The sequence below is a fragment of the Channa argus genome, chromosome 20, assembly GCF_033026475.1.
Source record: "Channa argus isolate prfri chromosome 20, Channa argus male v1.0, whole genome shotgun sequence".
NCBI lineage: Eukaryota > Metazoa > Chordata > Actinopteri > Anabantiformes > Channidae > Channa > Channa argus.
In genome coordinates, this window is record NC_090216.1 from 11,417,710 (window position 1) to 11,435,137 (window position 17,428).

At 38.9% G+C, this 17,428-nt stretch overlaps 1 protein-coding gene across 6 annotated transcripts; it reads left to right on the forward strand.

Annotated features, from left to right (window-relative positions):
* The first annotated feature begins 1,560 nt into the window (after nt 1–1,560).
* brsk1a (BR serine/threonine kinase 1a) lies at nt 1,561–16,924 on the forward strand. Of its 6 annotated transcripts, none has more exons than XM_067488760.1 (19): nt 1,561–2,887; nt 3,005–3,099; nt 3,305–3,390; nt 3,711–3,851; nt 4,050–4,166; nt 4,384–4,417; nt 5,213–5,281; nt 5,447–5,593; nt 6,285–6,316; nt 6,451–6,615; nt 7,369–7,466; nt 8,080–8,230; nt 8,392–8,452; nt 10,509–11,139; nt 11,381–11,429; nt 11,531–11,654; nt 11,944–12,197; nt 12,657–12,746; nt 14,292–14,432. In XM_067488760.1, the coding sequence occupies exons 1-18, from the start codon at nt 2,803–2,805 to the stop codon at nt 12,718–12,720; spliced, it is 2,403 nt and encodes an 800-aa protein (XP_067344861.1). In that variant the 5' UTR covers nt 1,561–2,802; the 3' UTR covers nt 12,721–12,746; nt 14,292–14,432. The 6 variants fall into 6 exon arrangements, with proteins under 6 accessions (XP_067344861.1, XP_067344860.1, XP_067344859.1 ...); XM_067488759.1 differs by having other exon boundaries at nt 1,562–2,887; nt 12,657–12,743; nt 14,277–14,417; XM_067488758.1 differs by having other exon boundaries at nt 1,563–2,887; nt 11,987–12,197; nt 14,292–16,924.
* Nucleotides 16,925–17,428: the final 504 nt, after the last annotated feature.

The following is a 17,428-nucleotide window of genomic DNA, read 5'->3' on the forward strand; positions in this document are numbered from 1 at the left end:
ATATACCTTACATATTTAACTACTATAAGTTGTAATGTTTCAATGCAGTTTGAGTTGGAACTCATTTTAATTAGTGAATACCACTGGGTTAGTAGTATAGGCCTTTGACATTGCATCACATATTATAAGTAAAATATTGTGTGTGAGTAAAATAATAATGTGAAAAATAACTATGTCCAACAATAAAGTAGAAACGTATAAGGTAGCATAAAATATAGATAATCAAGTAATGTACAAATACTAAAAAATAGTAATTTATGGATGAATGTACAGATTTTAATCTGTAGCCCCTCTATTAACCCCCTCTAAGACTATTCTTGTTGAATACATTTGTATGAGCGGTATTAAACTTCCCGCTGCCTTCTCCAGTTTAAAATATCTCTATGCTTGTAAGTGGACATTTTGTTGTTTGCTGTGCTGTTTTTCAAACAACAGACCTTTTAAAGTTGGGCCAACTAACATGTCATATTGGACAACTTTGAATATCTGAGGTGCAGTCACTTTAACCGCAGCCTGAATTACTTGCTAAAACCATGCAAATTCATTGCCTTAAAAAGATAAAATAAGGGTTACTTTTGTAACTTTAGTATTCCAAACCTCTATCACACAGAACTTTCCACATTGGTCACATCATCCAAAATGTGCATTACTATTGTAACAATACTACACTATACCAAAATATTATGCCAGACCCCCACTCTCCCTGCCGTTCCATCTTAAAACGTTTTGCAATTAGCTGTAATAATCTAGTGCTCAAATCAGTCCCACCATAGTGGAAAATGTTCTTTACATTATACTGCATACTGTAAATGAGAAATATATTTTACTTGCAGCAAAGCACTTTTGAAAATGTAATCTTCCATCTGTCCTTATCAAATGTCATCACAGGATTTTGATTTTGAGCAGAAAATGGACAATGGTCAATTGCAGCTGGATGGGTTGACCTCATTAATACTTTAAAAGTTCTTTCTAAAAGTTTTCTGCCTTGCATAGTTAAGTGCAATTACCTCTAAGTTAATGAAAGCTAGTAAGAAGTGCATATTGTTGATAACTAAGTAAAAAAAATACTAGGATAAAAAAGATCTAAGTTAGGATTAATATTGGATCTAGGCTGAGGATTGTTTAATAACATGTGTATGACTAATGCTCCCAAAAACCATATGAAACAAATTGAATTTTAAGCAGTCTAATGCACTAGTTACTCTCGGTTGAAGTAGACATAAGGCTTCTTTCAAAAGTACATGTCATTAAAAAATGTTAAGTTATATGACAGATCAAATTCAGTGTGACATATCAATTCAGCACCTCACGTCAAAGTGAAACAAAATACCACCAGTAAGGCACCGGCAATTCTGAAAGGCCGCGCCAGAGCACGCCATCGCCCCCTCAGACACAACGGCCATATACGCTGCCCCTGGCCATGTTTACAAATGCCTTTGATATTAACGGTGTGGGGGGTGTCTGCAGCAGCTCTCGGGGACCACGGTGTGGCCGGTGTTGAGGTGAATGCAGAGATAAGCGAATTTTGAGGAAGATGAACAGGAGAAATGGGAGGAGGGCGGGGGACAAGAGGAGAGAGGATGGAGAGGGAGTGGGACCCGGATGCTGATGCGAGTGAGGCGAAGGAAGGAAGAGGAGAGAGAAAATATCGATTTACGGCAAGAAAACCGAAGGGAGTATAATACTGGGGGCCTTTACTCTGCGTGGACTGTAATCAAAAGTGAGGAAGGGAATAAGACGGTCGATAGTAGTGCGGGCTGATCTGCGGATATCTTTGTTTTTTTTCACCTGTGTATCGGCTGCTGAGGGAGGAGGACACGCCAAAGGAGAGAGGAGAAGATGCTGTGATCTGCTACTTGTAGGGATGTAGAGAGGGAGAGCGACAGGGTGGGGGAGGACTACACTACGTTAAAGATGGTTGTCGTGCCAGCAATCTGTATTTTATCTCTAAACGTTGTGATATTGTGGCGGCCGACCGATAAATGTTACCCTTTGGCGATGCCGAAAAACTTCAGGAGGTGTGGGTTTTTTTGACAGGCGGCGCGGGCGAGACAGCCGTTGGTGTAACGTTAAAGCTAAAGCTAGCCGCGCTGCTGTGTGGGAGAGCGGATGGCGAGCCTGAAATAGCATGTTGTTGCACCTGTGAAACAGGCCTGACAGTGGGGACAGAAATTGATGGAATTTTCTTTGCTAACGTCCCCTAGACGTATTGGACGTTTTGGTGGTTTTGTCAGCCAGTAAACGACACAAATATTCGCAGCGGACGCCAATAACCTGCTTGTTACGGCTAATTAAGGTTAACGTTACCCTGCTATAATTGTTCTTAATACCCGTCAGATATAGCTCACACCATACATGTAACAATGCGCAAGTTAATGAACTATTCTAAGCTTATGTACAGAAAGTAAAGTCGTTATTTTGCCTTCCTTGTCAAGTCTGTCTTTAAGGTATTTAACGCATTAAAACAGCCCAGTAGCACACTGTCATCTCAATTTCTGTGCTTTAAGCTAACTTCAGTGAGCGTTTTTGTTAAATATCAACGCTATACACGTTTCGGAAGAAAAAAAGTAAACATATTTAGCAGCCTTTAATAACCACTTTTAGATGTGTACTGAATGTGCATTTATCACCCTCATGTTGTAATTCAGCACCTGTTTGCATTTGTACACGCTCACCCAGATAAATTCAAAGTAGCAGCGTTAAACACCGTCTCATATCCCACTGTAACTCCTGTATACGCTGTAATTGCAATAATCACAGTGCAGTAGTACTAGTAGTGTATTAGCCTCCAGCAAGTGCAGTATGAGTAAGGAACTGTCTTTAAGTCAGTCAGCTCAATATGTTGGGCCCTATCGACTGGAAAAAACACTGGGGAAGGGACAGACAGGTGAGTGCAGCAGACTGTTTGATTTGATGCATATTTCATCAAATAAAATAATTTTAAATCACCATTTGATGTAGAATTAAATACAGCAGAAGCATCCTCTCTCACTGTGTCTGCCAGGACTGGTCAAGTTGGGGGTCCATTGTATTACGGGCCAGAAGGTAGCCATCAAAATAGTCAACAGAGAGAAGCTATCTGAGTCAGTCCTGATGAAGGTACAGTATTATGCTGGTCTTTCTCACAGTCACAATAATGATGCTAATATTAAATGTAATGAGGATTTTGCTGTAGTCATATACTCATCCATACTCTCTATATTAACTTTTGTATTAGCTCATAGATGTCTTTTATGCTCTGCATCAGTATCTTCAACTCATTTCCAGCTGTTTATCCTTACATCTTTCTCTTCTCTTTAACCAGGTTGAGAGGGAGATTGCCATTCTGAAACTCATCGAGCATCCGCATGTGTTGAAGCTGCATGATGTTTATGAAAATAACAAATATCTGTGAGTTCCCTTTGCTTTGAGATAAGCCTCACAGCTGGGCTTATCTGCATACTGTATTTCATGCTCAAGAGCTGTATTAATCTGCTCTCATTACTCTAAATCTCCCTTTTCATTAATGTGCTACAGTTATAAAAAAAACAACCTTTGATCTATCTTTTTTTAGGTCTAAAACAGCTGTTGAATAAGACAGGCAGTTTGACTGAAAGCAAGTCCGTAAAATAAGATTAACAGTTTAAGAGTATCTGAGTTTAGATTGTCCTCCTTCTGTGTCCAAGAGCTAAACAAATTCAGTTCACACGGTTTTCCCTGTATGTGGACAGGTATCTGGTGTTGGAGCATGTGTCAGGAGGAGAGCTGTTCGACTATCTAGTGAAGAAGGGCCGACTGACTCCAAAAGAGGCCAGGAAGTTCTTCAGGCAGATCATCTCTGCTTTGGATTTCTGCCACAGTCATTCCATTTGGTTGGTGTTTTCATAGAGCTCTGGTTCGTGTGTAGGGTAATGGTTTTGCTTCCTGGTATTGGACTTTTTGTGACAGTATGTAATAAGATAAAATGTAATAAAAGAACATTTTTTGATCTGTTTTGTTAAAAACACTTGTTCAAATCCAATGCAGTCATAGTTAAGCTAATACCGATAGTTTCTGTGGTATTTCTGCAGTCACAGAGACCTGAAGCCTGAGAACCTGCTTCTTGATGAAAAGAACAACATCCGTATCGCTGACTTTGGCATGGCCTCCTTACAGGTGGGAGACAGTCTGTTAGAGACCAGCTGTGGGTAAGTATCCAACTAGACAGTGAGTGTACATAGCTAAAAACATTCATATTTTGTATTTAAGAAACTAGCGATGCAAATCAATGTGTATTGTATAATATATTCATGTTAACAAGTAGTTCACACAAACTCACAACATCAAATCCAAATTATAGAGAGAACATGGAAAACATACATGTTCTATTGCCTTAGTTTGACTAACATTTCTCTTTAATTTTAGATCACCGCATTATGCATGCCCTGAAGTTATACGGGTAAGATGCTAGATGTTGTAATTGTAATTTAAAACAATCTTAGTATGTAACATATTAAGAGATGTATACACTCGCTGACAACTTCATATTATAATTTATTGGTTTTGAAATTGAAACTGTCAGAAAGGTGATAATTCTATATGTTTATTATTGAGGTTACAGATAAAAATGACCTCCAGTTCAACTCCACCACCCAGGTGGAGTTGAATTGGAGGTCATTTTATTATGAGGTGGTTTTAATATTTTGGCCCCCACATTCATTTTAATAAGCTTTTAGCCAGTTTCAACTTACAAATGGATACATTTTAAAGATTGTAAAAGTAAAATTCATGGAAAAACTGCTGTAATGGATTGCATTAGATTGTACCTAATGAAGTGAGTCTACACAGTTTCACAAGTTTTCAGAAGCTTAAAAAATAAATTTTAACTTTTTCCAAATTCTTAAATTGTTACAAATGCTAATGGAACATAGAGCCTGCCACTTGTTTTAGCATGGTTCATCTTTTCATCTTTAGGAAGCATGATTCTTGAGGGCACTTAATCAATCTCGAGGGATCTAGCTTGATTAAAATTATTGATTATAGTTAATAATTGATTAAAATGGATTACAGTTTTTCTTTTTATTCATTTTAAAGGACATTATATTATAAATAACGTAAACTTACATAAACTGTAAGTCATGTGTAATTATAAGTCATGTGTAATTATATTATGAATTTATTCACTGAATGTGGTTCATTTGTATTTATAAAGAGTCAATGGAGAATTAATTCATGCTGATTCTATCATTGGCAGGGGGAGAAATATGATGGGCGGAGAGCAGATGTGTGGAGCTGTGGGGTTATACTTTTTGCTCTACTGGTGGTGAGTCTTGTACTGCTGTTATCACAAGATAGTGTGGTCCCATTGTGAATACACCGTCATGTATTTGCAGCTCTTGCTTTCTTTTCCTCTTCTGTTAAGCTTATTTTATTATATCTTCTTTGTTTCCTACTCTCTCCTTCCTTCCTCTCACGTTTTCTCCTGCAGGGTGCCCTGCCTTTTGACCACGATAATTTACGGCAGCTTCTGGAGAAGGTGAAGAGTGGGGTGTTCCACATGCCCCACTTCATCCCCCCAGACTGCCAGTCTCTGCTCAAGGGCATGATTGAGGTCAACCCTGAAAAGAGGCTCACGGTAAAAGACTGTTCTGATCCACGAGGGGTTTGAATTGGGCCTAAACACCTGGAAGTCTCATATGCAGGCTGTATTTTAAAATAATTCAATCAGATTTATACCAGTGTTAAATTCTCTATGTTCAAATGGAAGTGCCTCTACTTGCCTCATTTAGAATATATATAAGAATTCAAGTGAGCTGTTTAGTGGAACTGTTGTTATTAATATTAACAATATTGAGTGTTCATTCACTTTTAGATTTGTCTTTTTGCCTATGTACTTTCATTTTTGTAGCTGGATTGGCACTCTGGCATTTAAAATATCATAGTTGACATGGATTAGGGGCATTGTTGTATTCAAATGGGTGATTGCTTCATCACTGTAAATAAGGCACAGTCACATGTTTATGCGTGTTATTGTATAGGAAGGACGCTTTTGTGAGTAATTTTAGGATTTTGGAAAGATGGCAGCATTCACTGAGCAACAAATTCAAAACTGGCTCGGCAGCATTTCTCCGAAATGCTTACTTATCTGTGATGATCTGTAAATATTAGTGATTTTAATATACAATATTCTGAAGCGAGGAGGTGTCTTCCAGCATGTAAATAAAGGATGTGATATGAATTGTTTACACAGCACAGCTCTGTGGCCATCTGGCTGTTAACAGACTGTAGAAACTAATGGCCCCATCTGCCCTGTCACTCCCTTACAGCTAGAAGCTATACAGAAACACGCCTGGTATCTGTGAGTATACGTCTAACTTTTACACTGTCACTGTTCATGAAATAGTCATTCAGTGATCTTCATGTTTCTTCATATACATGTTGGTATTATTCATGTGTTCTTACTTATGTGTTATGATTCTGTGTGAATCCCAGGGGTGGTCGTAATGAGCCATGTCCAGAGCAGCCTCCTCCTAGGCGAGTGTGTGTACGGCGAATATTGTCCCTGACCGAGCTGGACCCAGATGTGTTGGACAGCATGCACTCGTTGGGTTGTTTCAGAGACAGAGTCAAGCTCACACGTGACTTGCAATGTGAAGAGTAAGCATTTTTCAATTCTGTTTCTACCTTTCGATGGTACACTTACTGAGAATTCAGTAAAGCTATAGCATAGCTTGTTAAAAAAGGATAATATGTTGAAAAGCATAGTTACTGTTTATCCACTTTATTTACATGAAAAAAGGTTAAAATATTTTAATACATTGGCCAAAAATATTCCATTGATATGTATATGAGATAAAATAGCAATATACAGCACATTGAATAATAAAGCCAAAAACAATAACTAAAATTATATAATATAGAAAAGGTAGTATTTAATATAGGACTGTTTATTGGGTTGTGTACAAGTCAGGAGTTACTTTTGTTCTGGTTAGTCAGTTAATGTCTTTGACCTTCTGATTATAATTGATCCTGTGAATTATGGACAGATATTTTGAGAGCTGTCTGAAAGCAGATAAGAGATATGGTTTTCTTCCATTGTGTCACATGAAGCTATGTTCTGAGACAGAAGGTGCATCCAAATTTCAGGGACGTCATCCTTCAGGGTATAAGGCCTGTGACAACGATTATTATTTCAAGCTCTGCCCAAAAATACCTATGTAGTCTCAAAAATATTAAAGTAATAGCACTGTCAGGTGCTCGTTGTGAGCTTTAAAGTAAAACAAACACAAAACGAAAAAAAAATACATACCTTTTTGCCACCTACATTTTGTTACCTACTGTTGTCACATAAATCTTTCTGTCAACATTTTAAGATCTTCAGAATTGTATCTTTCTCTCTGTTTGTATCAGAGAAAACCAGGAGAAGATGATCTATTACCTACTTCTGGACAGGAAAGAGCGGTACCCCAGCTACGAGGATGAGGACTTGCCTCCACGCAATGATGTAGGTCAGTCATTAGGGGGCAGAAGGGACCACAAAAGAGTGAAGGCTGCTTTGCTGAGCCTCACTTTCTGAGAGGATGTTTACCACACAATGTGAATCTGGTGCCATACACAGGTACTACTTACCTCTGCCAATTAATTTAGGGTGACTTACTGTAAGATATGTAATATTTGAAATATTAAGCTTTATTCATAGATAATTTCTTTAGTTTTTTCTCAAAATAATTTTAAATAATGTTTTTTATGGAAGTGTTTATTTTGCCCAAAAAAAGTCATTGTTTTGTATGTTATTCAAACCAGTCTTCACAGGACATCTGCAGGGTTTTTCTATTAGACAAAACTGGGAGAGGGTAGCCGTTCTGCCTGTGCAAATGTAGCTAAGTTTATCACAGTCACAGATGGCGCAGTGAGCGAAAGGCCTGTGGAAAAATCACTTTGAACGTGATCATACTTTTCAGAATTGCAAAAAGAAAATGCATAGTGACAGAGTGGCAACAGGAAATGGGAAGGTGAAGATGAAGCAATTTCACTAAGTATCTAATGTTAAAAAGGCCGTTTTAATGTAAGCTTTAAACTGATGATGGTAAACACTTATAAATTCACGGTCTTCCTCTGCAGACCCTCCTCGAAAGCGTGTTGACTCCCCAATGTTGACGCGCCATGGTCGTTGCCGCCCGGAGAGGAAAAGCCTGGAGGTGCTGAGTGTGACTGAACAGGGGTCTCCTACCCCACCTCGCAGGGCCCTGGACACAGCTGCACACAGCCAAAGGTACATTGCAACATGCTTACTGTATAAAACTGTATAAATGAAAACTGTATATAGTGTTGTCAATCTAACCAATGCACAATATAAATGCAGTCAACCTCAAACAGCTATGTATTGGAATCTTATCTTTTTTGATGAATTTTATTCTCTGGTCTCTTTGGCAGGTCACGTTCAGTCAGTGGAGCCTCCACTGGCCTCTCCTCCAGCCCTCTCAGCAGTCCCAGGGTAAGGGCCTGTTGGCCAGCTTTAAACAAACTCTACATGCTTTTGTTGCTTTTAATATCTTGCTTTTAATATCATTGAACATAATACTAGCATACATTATAAAATAAATAATTTATAACGTTCATTTTTATAATGTAACTGTTTCATATAGTAGTTCCATATTTAAAGCCCTAAACCCTAAACAAAACATCAAAATGGTTCACATATTCACTGCAGTCAAGAAGGCGAAAACAGTACTGGAATCCCGTAGTGGGTTAAGGTTTCTGGGCATTACTGACATTACAGGGGGTCTGAGTTTTTAGGCTGGTCTTAAGAAAATATTTGAGGTCACTACAACTGTATCTGTCCTCTCCCAAATGCTATGTCGCATTTCACCCAGAACGTAACTATGCTGTTACGGTGTGTACAGACAAAATTTATTTTGTTTCCCCCTGAAAGAAATACCTTTCTCCGCTGCAGTGTATGGACAGCTTTTTCTGGCTTTTTACTCACATTACAAAGTGAATCAGCAATGCAGTTCACACTGAACTGCCGTAACAAGGTGCTGGAAACATTCCTTGGAGATTTTGGTCCATATTGACATGATAGCATCACACAGACGGTGTGGATTTGTCAGCTGCACATCCACGATGCGAATCACCTCCCAAATCACATCCCAGATGTGTTCCATTGGATTGAGATCAGGTGACTGTGGGGGCTATTAGAGTAGAATGAACTCATTCAAGAAACCAGTTTCACATAATATTAGTTTGTGGCATGGTGGGTTATCCTGAGGGGGGCCTGGTGGCTCATTGGTACAGCATTGGGTTGTGATGCAGAAGTCAGTGGGTTTGAATCCCACCCCACCAGGTGTGGCCCCACCCAGCCACCAAGGGCAACCTTGGTGCAGGTCCCATGCTACTTTCAAAGTCCCTTTTCTTCATCTCTTCTTTCCTATTCTGAAGCTGGGTTTGAATTTCAGTAGATTTTCTTGACCATGTCTTTATGCCTAAATACATTGAGTTGCTGCCATGTGATTGGTTGTTAAGAAATATTGTTAACTAGCGGTAACGGTTGAATTTAAAAAATTGTTAAGTGCTGTTAAGTGTTATTTCACACGGAACCTGAATGAAGTGCTGAACATAATTTAATACTCTTGACAGACCTCTAGTTTGGTTGAGAGCATTATTTGCCCTTTCGCCCTTTATTTGAAATTTGCCTTAAATACACAGTATTTTACACAGAATGAGGGATTTGCATATTGGCCCACACCTGAATATTTTAAAACCAGCCTGAAAACCACAAATTTGAAATAAATCAATATCATCAATTATTATTAAGTGTGGTTCACAGTTCTTATGACTAAAGATACATTGAATTTTACCACTATCTGTTCTAGAATTAGATCCTAAATATATTAAAACAAATTATTTTTCAGTAACAATTTTAACCATAAAATTTATTTCAGATTTTATGAACAGTTGTTTAACTTTTTACATGTCCCTTTTATATAGAAACTTCTTACATCTACCCCTATATATTTTTTCTCAGTATCACCCACCTCTGTCTTAAAAATTCTAACTTCACATCATCACAACATTTAAATTGTTTTAAAAACACCAATTCCTAGGATTATTTCACTCACCCGACAGGTTTGTTTGCCATTTTTCTTCTGTCTTCATGTCACTCCTCTTTCTTTTCATGCACGACTTACTATTTACACTGTCTAAAACAATGATAGAACCTTCAAATTAGACAATTTAGTAAACATGGTTAAAATGGTCTATACATAGGGACATAAAGAAACTTTAACTGCCACCAATTACACCAAATCCTTCACTGCCACTGTCCTGTCTGCATTCTTAACCCTGTCACCAAACCCTCGAATGGCACATACAAAAGACTGAAGGATAGATATGAAAGCTTTTACAGTCCACATTAGTAGATTTGCATTAGACACTTTCACTATTCACAAGTTGCACTCTTTTGTCATGAAGCATGATATTCATTTCCATCCTTTCTTCATGTTCCACCCTCTCTCTTGTTTTTCATCTCTCCCACCCCACAAACTCCCCAGTCCTATCAGAGCCCCGTCTTCACTTTCAGCCAATCAGATGTCACCTCTGCCACCGCTACCCCTCTCACAAAGGAGCCCAAACAGGGAAGCGCCACCGCTCCTCGCTCAGCACGGCCTCATGACAAGCCCAAAGCTCCCCCCAACCCAAAGACCCAGACCCTGCCTACCAAGGGACCCACCGACCGACCCCATCTACAGCCTATCAAATCCTTGCCTCTGCACAACCCATCCTCCTGCTCACCCTCCCCTTCTCCGCTCCTGTCACCCATTCCCCGTTTCTTCTTCCCTTCGTCCTCTGTCCTAAAGTCAGTGACTAAGAGCTTCTACCCAAACTCTGCCCACTCTGTGCCACAGGTAACTCCCCAGGGCTCTCCGTTGCCCACACCCTTGGGCACCCCTGTCCACCACCCTCACCACCCTTCCTCCACCCCGCCCTCCTCTTCCTCGTCCTCATCTTCCTCACGGGCGGAGGGAGGGGGAGGAGTGGGCTCGCTGTCGCTGACCCCACCCTCCAGCCCAGGAGGGGGAAGCAGCATGGCGGCCAGCAGCTCCGCCCACTGGAGGACTCGCCTCAATTCTTTTAAAAACAACCTGCTGGGATCACCCCGTTTCCATCGCCGTAAGCTACAAGGTGATGTCTGAGTCTTTACCTCCAAATCTGCTGGAGTTACATTGTGTTTTTACAGATACACCAATACCTGCACAGGCATGTGAAAAAATGATTTATGTACAGTAGTTTATCAATTTCAATAGGTTTACTAAGTTCCAAAACTGTTTTTGCTTTCGGGAATGAATAATCTCACACATTTTTATGTCTTGCTTGCATTTAAAGATTTAATATTGCCCAATTTTATTTAATTTGTCTCTTTCAGTTCCAACATCAGAAGACATGTCCAGTCTAACTCCAGAATCCAGTCCTGAGTAGGTTACACTTTTTGACATTTCTGGAGTATTCTTCATATAAAACTTTGTGTTTGAGCTTTGTGTATTTCTTTTACTGTGTTTTTTTATCTGACTGCCAGGCTGGCTAAGAAGTCATGGTTTGGGAACTTCATTGGCTTGGAGAAAGAGGAGCAGATCTTTGTGGTTATAAGAGATAAACCTCTAAGTTCAGTCAAAGCTGACATTGTCCACGCCTTCTTGTCTGTGAGTATCTGATGTGGTCTGTCTCTCACACTTCTCACTGTCAAAGCTGGTCTATAGAAAGCATGGCTCTCACTGGCATAGCTTTAACAAACTTGAGCGCTTTCATACTGTATGCACTTCTCTTCTTTCATTATTTCAGTCTTCTTTTTAGTTCTTTTTTTACTCACTCATGGCATGTTGATGGATCACTTTGCTTTCACCAATGGCTCACTCTTTCTCTCTTTTCCTCACCCTCACCCTTTGTCTCCCTATACTCACGTTGGCCCCCGTACCTCTCCCGCCTCGTAAGTCTGTCGGTCTCTCTGCTTCTTCTCTGTCTCCCCACTACACAGATCCCATCACTCAGCCACAGCGTCCTTTCCCAGACCAGCTTCCGGGCCGAGTACAAATCCTCCGGCGGTCCCTCCGTCTTCCAGAAACCCGTCAAGTTCCAGGTGGACATTGCCTTCTCCGAGGGCGAGAGGGAGCGAGACAGAGAGAGGCCCGAGAGGGAGGGCAGGAGGGAGACAGGAATCTACAGTGTGACCTTCACCCTCATATCAGGCAAATGGAGCAAACATTTACTCACTTCAATTAGGAAATGACTTAATAACCAATACATAGGTTTGGGAGTATCTACCTAATGCAAACATTTATCATCGTAGGAGAAACACTTACTTACATTCTGACAGGTATTTAAATGAGACGATTCATACCATTCCTGTGTTTGTTAAACATGTACATGTTTAGCTTAGCAGAAAGACTAAAAACAGTACCGATTACAAATATGATACCGTATGTAACATGCTGATTAGTGGGCTTTGGAGGTTCTGGTAGGTCATCATTGCTAGACAGAGCCAAGCTGTTTTTTGGCATTTTAAATTTAACTTACAAATATAAGAATTCCATCAGGGGCGGCTAAGTGTCCACCAGAAAGTAAACTATTCATTTAATTGATTTGCATTGTTTATTTTTAGAACAGCATTACATATTTTAAATGTGTAAACCTTGGTGCATTTCAAGGTCCGAGTCGCAGGTTCAGACGAGTTGTGGAAACGATTCAAGCCCAGCTTCTCAGTTCCCATGATCAACCCATGGTTCAAGCCCTATCTGGTAAGACTGCTTACACACACTTTAATGCTTGGGCAGTTTTATTTCACATTGAATCTTGGATTCTCTAGAGAAATTTCTTTTATTCCATGTGTTTAACTGCATTGTGCTGGACACTTCTTCCAGTATTTACATAAGAAAATATTGTTCTATTCTTTGTCAACAGATGGAAATCAGTTAAATGTTTAGAATGTCAGCTCTCATTTAATGGTATTTACAACTTAATATTTGAAAAAACATAGAAGATGTTTAAGTTCAACAGTCTGTTCTATTTATTTTATTGGAACCAATCGTTAAGTCAAATAAATTAAAGTTAATATTTGATTGCAGTTTTTTTGTTTGCAGGAACTGCTTGTGATTTACTGACATCACCAAATTGTTGGATTCTATTATTATTGGGTTGCTGCAAGTACACCTTTGAATGTATTCTGCTGCTACCATCATATGTAAAGCAATAATGAGGGTTAGTGAGCCTGTTCCAGAAGAAGCCGTGCAAGCAAAATACATTCACACCTCCTCCACCATGTTTCACAGATGCGCTTGTATGGTTTGGACCATGAGCAGATCCTTTCCTCTTCTGAACTCTTGCCTTTCTATCACATTGGGAGATTTTAACCTTTGTCTCATAAACTTTTGTGCCTCATCTCTGTACCTTTTTATCGCAAATTTCATCCTGGCTTTATGATTTTTACTGCTGATTTGGGGTTTACCTCTTGTTGTAAGGCCTCTGCAAATCTGATCATAAGCTCTTCAAATGGTGGATCTAATCTCTGCTCTGAGGAGGTGGATAGTTATGTCACCTTAATAGTGTTTTTTTGTTGTTGTTGTTTTACTATTAACTTTTTTTCCCCCACGGCTCTCACAGTGCATCTGGCATCAACGTCTTTTGTTTGCTTTTTTTTCTATTGGATTCAGAATGGCTTGCTTTTCCTTTTTAACAATTGCAGTCCTCAAAGCTAAAACAAAAGCTAAAACCAGGAATAGTCAGAAATATTAATAGCTTGAAAATCAATCTTGCACAACCTGTAACCAGACCCTTCCATCACATTTAATCACATGACTACTTTTGTGAGAGAAATAACTTTGGTGACCTCAAACAAAAAGTGTTTAACATATTGAGTTGTAATTTCAAATGAAAGATGAAATTCTGAATTTTCGTCATCAGTTTGTTTTGTCTTGTTTTGTCATTTCTTCAGTTTACATAAAAAAAGAATTAGTCTTGTACTGCCATTACTTTTTTGTACAAGCAGTTTCTCATTTTTTTCTCACTGTCTTTTGGGTTAAAATCAGCAATAACTTCTATTGCTTTATGTTAAATAACATTTTATAAAGGATAAAGACCGATGTTTTCTACTCAATAAAAATTTTTTTAGATGCCACTGAAAGACCATGCTGTGATGTCCTGCTGTACAAAGACTGAGAACTGAAAGAAAAACACCACGTTCTGATCACAGCAGCATTTTGTTAATCTCTAGCCAAGTCCCATAGATACTGTAAAATGTACCTTAAGAGTCACTTTCCTGTCCTCTTCTCCTGATCCCTTCCCAGATGAGAAGAATGGCCGGCCCCATGGGACCCCCACCCGCCAAAACTCGAGGCGCTCTGAGGGTGGGGGTGACAGGTGTGAGTGGGGTGACCGAGCAGATGGTGGAGGCATAGGAGGCAGTGGGGGAGTTCTGCAGCGCAGAGGCTCAGCAAAAGAGAGAACCCGACTGCTGTCATCCAATGGAACCCAATCCCAACCGTAGGATAGAAAGTGACAGACACCGTGCAGCAGGATGCCTGAGCTACATCAGAAAGAAGACAGTAGAACTTCATATCCAAGTATCCCTGCAAGCAATTAGCTACTCCAATTCTTAATAAACAACCTAAGTTATTGAAGGCGATTGACCATAGGATTGATCTTTTTCCCCATCATGCTATTTTCCAACTCAACATTTTCTTGATTTTAGGGATTTGGGATCACCAGAATCTCTATGAGAAAGAAGTGTTAAGGAACTACCCTTTAATGAAAGAAAAGTGAATGAGCAGTTTTGTATCTATCACAGACACAGCTTCCCAGATCAAACTAGGAATATTGAAGTGCTAATGTGCATGCCGACTAGCAAAAGAGCCTGCTAAAGGATGCTGACATGATGAGATAGGCAGTCTGCCATATCTTTTTAATACAGTATCTGACACCAAAAAGAAATAAGTCTTGTGATGGTTCTCAAGATTACTCCTAAATTTAACCTCTGTGCTCATATCACTATCAAGCAACATGCAATTATTAATCTGTACTGAAATATAGATGTACAATATCTCAGCAGACGAAACCTAGAGCAACTTGCCACCACAACAGTGAGTGGTGATGAGCTGAACAAAAGATCCCAATTTTCTCACGAGAAAGGACATCCTGAAACTCAAGCAGTGTCTTCTCCTGAAGTAAAACAAACAAACCCATTAAGCTAAGTAAGTGAATGTGAAAAAATATTTTTTCATTTATTTGTTTTTTGGTTTACATATTTCTTTGGAGGATGTCAGTACCACAGTGATAGCTGTGAAGAAAGTAACCGAAAACACTCCAAAGTGTTTGAAAGGGGAAGATGACCAGTTTGCATTTGTTAAATGTTTTGATTCTTTTGTAATTTCTTTATACTCAGAGACAATATGAAACAATGCATTTATGATTTTTGCATTGGACTGCTGTTGCTCTGAAGAAAAGTATTTTTGATTTTAACAGAAATATGAACATTACTATATCGGAAAACACTATGCGTGGATAGTTCCATGAACCTCATCACAGCTGTTTCTGCACAGATTGAATGAGAAGAGCATTCCTGGCCTGTGGACTTGTGGATACAACAGAAGCCACTTTTCTCATTGAGCTTGTCTCATATTGCCATAGTGTTCACCTACTAACTTAAAACAAGATAAAACAAACAAAAAGCCCACAAAAGAAACTCATCAATAGACATTTTAATGTTGCCGGACATAAAAGGCTTGTGATGTCAATTCCTTGTTGAACAGGACTTCAGAATGGAAGGGAAGCAGAGAATCTCCTAACCCCATGCTCCTCACTTCAGTGTTCACCAACAAGCCAAGTAGTCCATCACTGTACCCACACGCATCACTGAGAGTCGCACCATTCTGCAAGCACACGTAGCAACTCGGACAGTCATGTATTACTCCAGTACTCTGCTAGACTAGTCGATGTTCATCACCAGTCTTCCATACAGCACAATATGCAACAAAAGTGCAGAATGTTTTCAGAGAGATGCGCAATGCTACAATTTTGGTTTAATTTTAATGCTTTTCTCCTCTTTTGTATTTACCCATCCATCTGTTTATTTATGTATTTATTATTTTTATTTATTTATTTATTTATTTGACATATGGTTGCTAGAGTCATTTGTTTATTTACACATTAGAGTTCAGGCAAACAGAAAAATATATATCAACAGCTAATTCAAGAAACTTCTATTTCATTTCTCATTATCCACGCCTGCTTAATTCTAAACCATGACTTTTATTGCAGTGCTAAACAGTTGCTCTCATCATCTCTCCAGTGATGTTGGTTTATACCTTACATCTCTTTATATCACTCTTATCTCTGGTACATAGAATGTGTGTGTGTGAGACAGGTGGATGATGTCTGACTGAGAGTGAGCTGAAAACTTTCCAGTAGATGCATTTTGAGCTGATTACAAGATTATGACTGACCCTGGTTTATTAAATTAACTTGGTCATACACTAACAGGCACACAATTTCTCTCACAAACATTCAATGCTTGCCAATTTGCTTCAACTCTTGCCTTTATGCTTTGTCCAATTGACCTGTCTGTCTGGCCTCTTCACCTGTTGTGTAGCCATTGCCACAAGAGAAACAGTACAAAGTTGTTTGCCTCACTGTCTGTACACACTTTATGATTGCATCATTAGTTTCATCTTTCTCATCCACACATCACCTTCACTTTTATTGACCCAACTCTGGCTAAGATTGTAAACTATTCTCTATTCATAAGGGTCAGTATAATAAGGTGTTTAAAAAAAGAAATGTCTGTATCATAATTTAAATATAAAAAGTGCACTATTATAACTATTGCCTGTGATAAAAAGAACAATTATGATTGAATTGATGGTCAAAATAAAGAGAGATCCACCTTATTGTTATGGTTACAATAATAAACCCTAAATTCGTGTGTGTGTGTAATTAGTTTTTGGTGCTCAAATGGCGTTTGACCATTTTTATGTGGCTGTTTCGTTTACCTTGCACTAATACCAAAAAGTTTCAAGCTTAACATAGTTTTCCTACAGAGAACTATTTGTGTTATTTGACATATGTAAATGTATATCATTCTCAAACAAAGTAAGAAAAGAAACATACTACAAAAGAATCTTGACATTGGAAACTAATTTGGTTAAAATAAATCTTTGCTCATGGCCTTCCTACTGGTTTTCCTGGCACTTTCAAATACATTATGTTTTTCTTGACAAATGACAATTATGCTGTTGCAGCTTTTCCACAGTTTGTAGTTAGTGGTGTAAAAAAGCCATGCAAAGTAAACTGTTAATGAACTGATTATAAATATACAGTTTATGGCAGCTGCGTGTTGAAAACATTGTATTTTATATATAAAATCAAATAAATTATTGCTATTACCGTCAGTTGTTAACAGGGACTTCCATGCTCTCTACTCTGTATT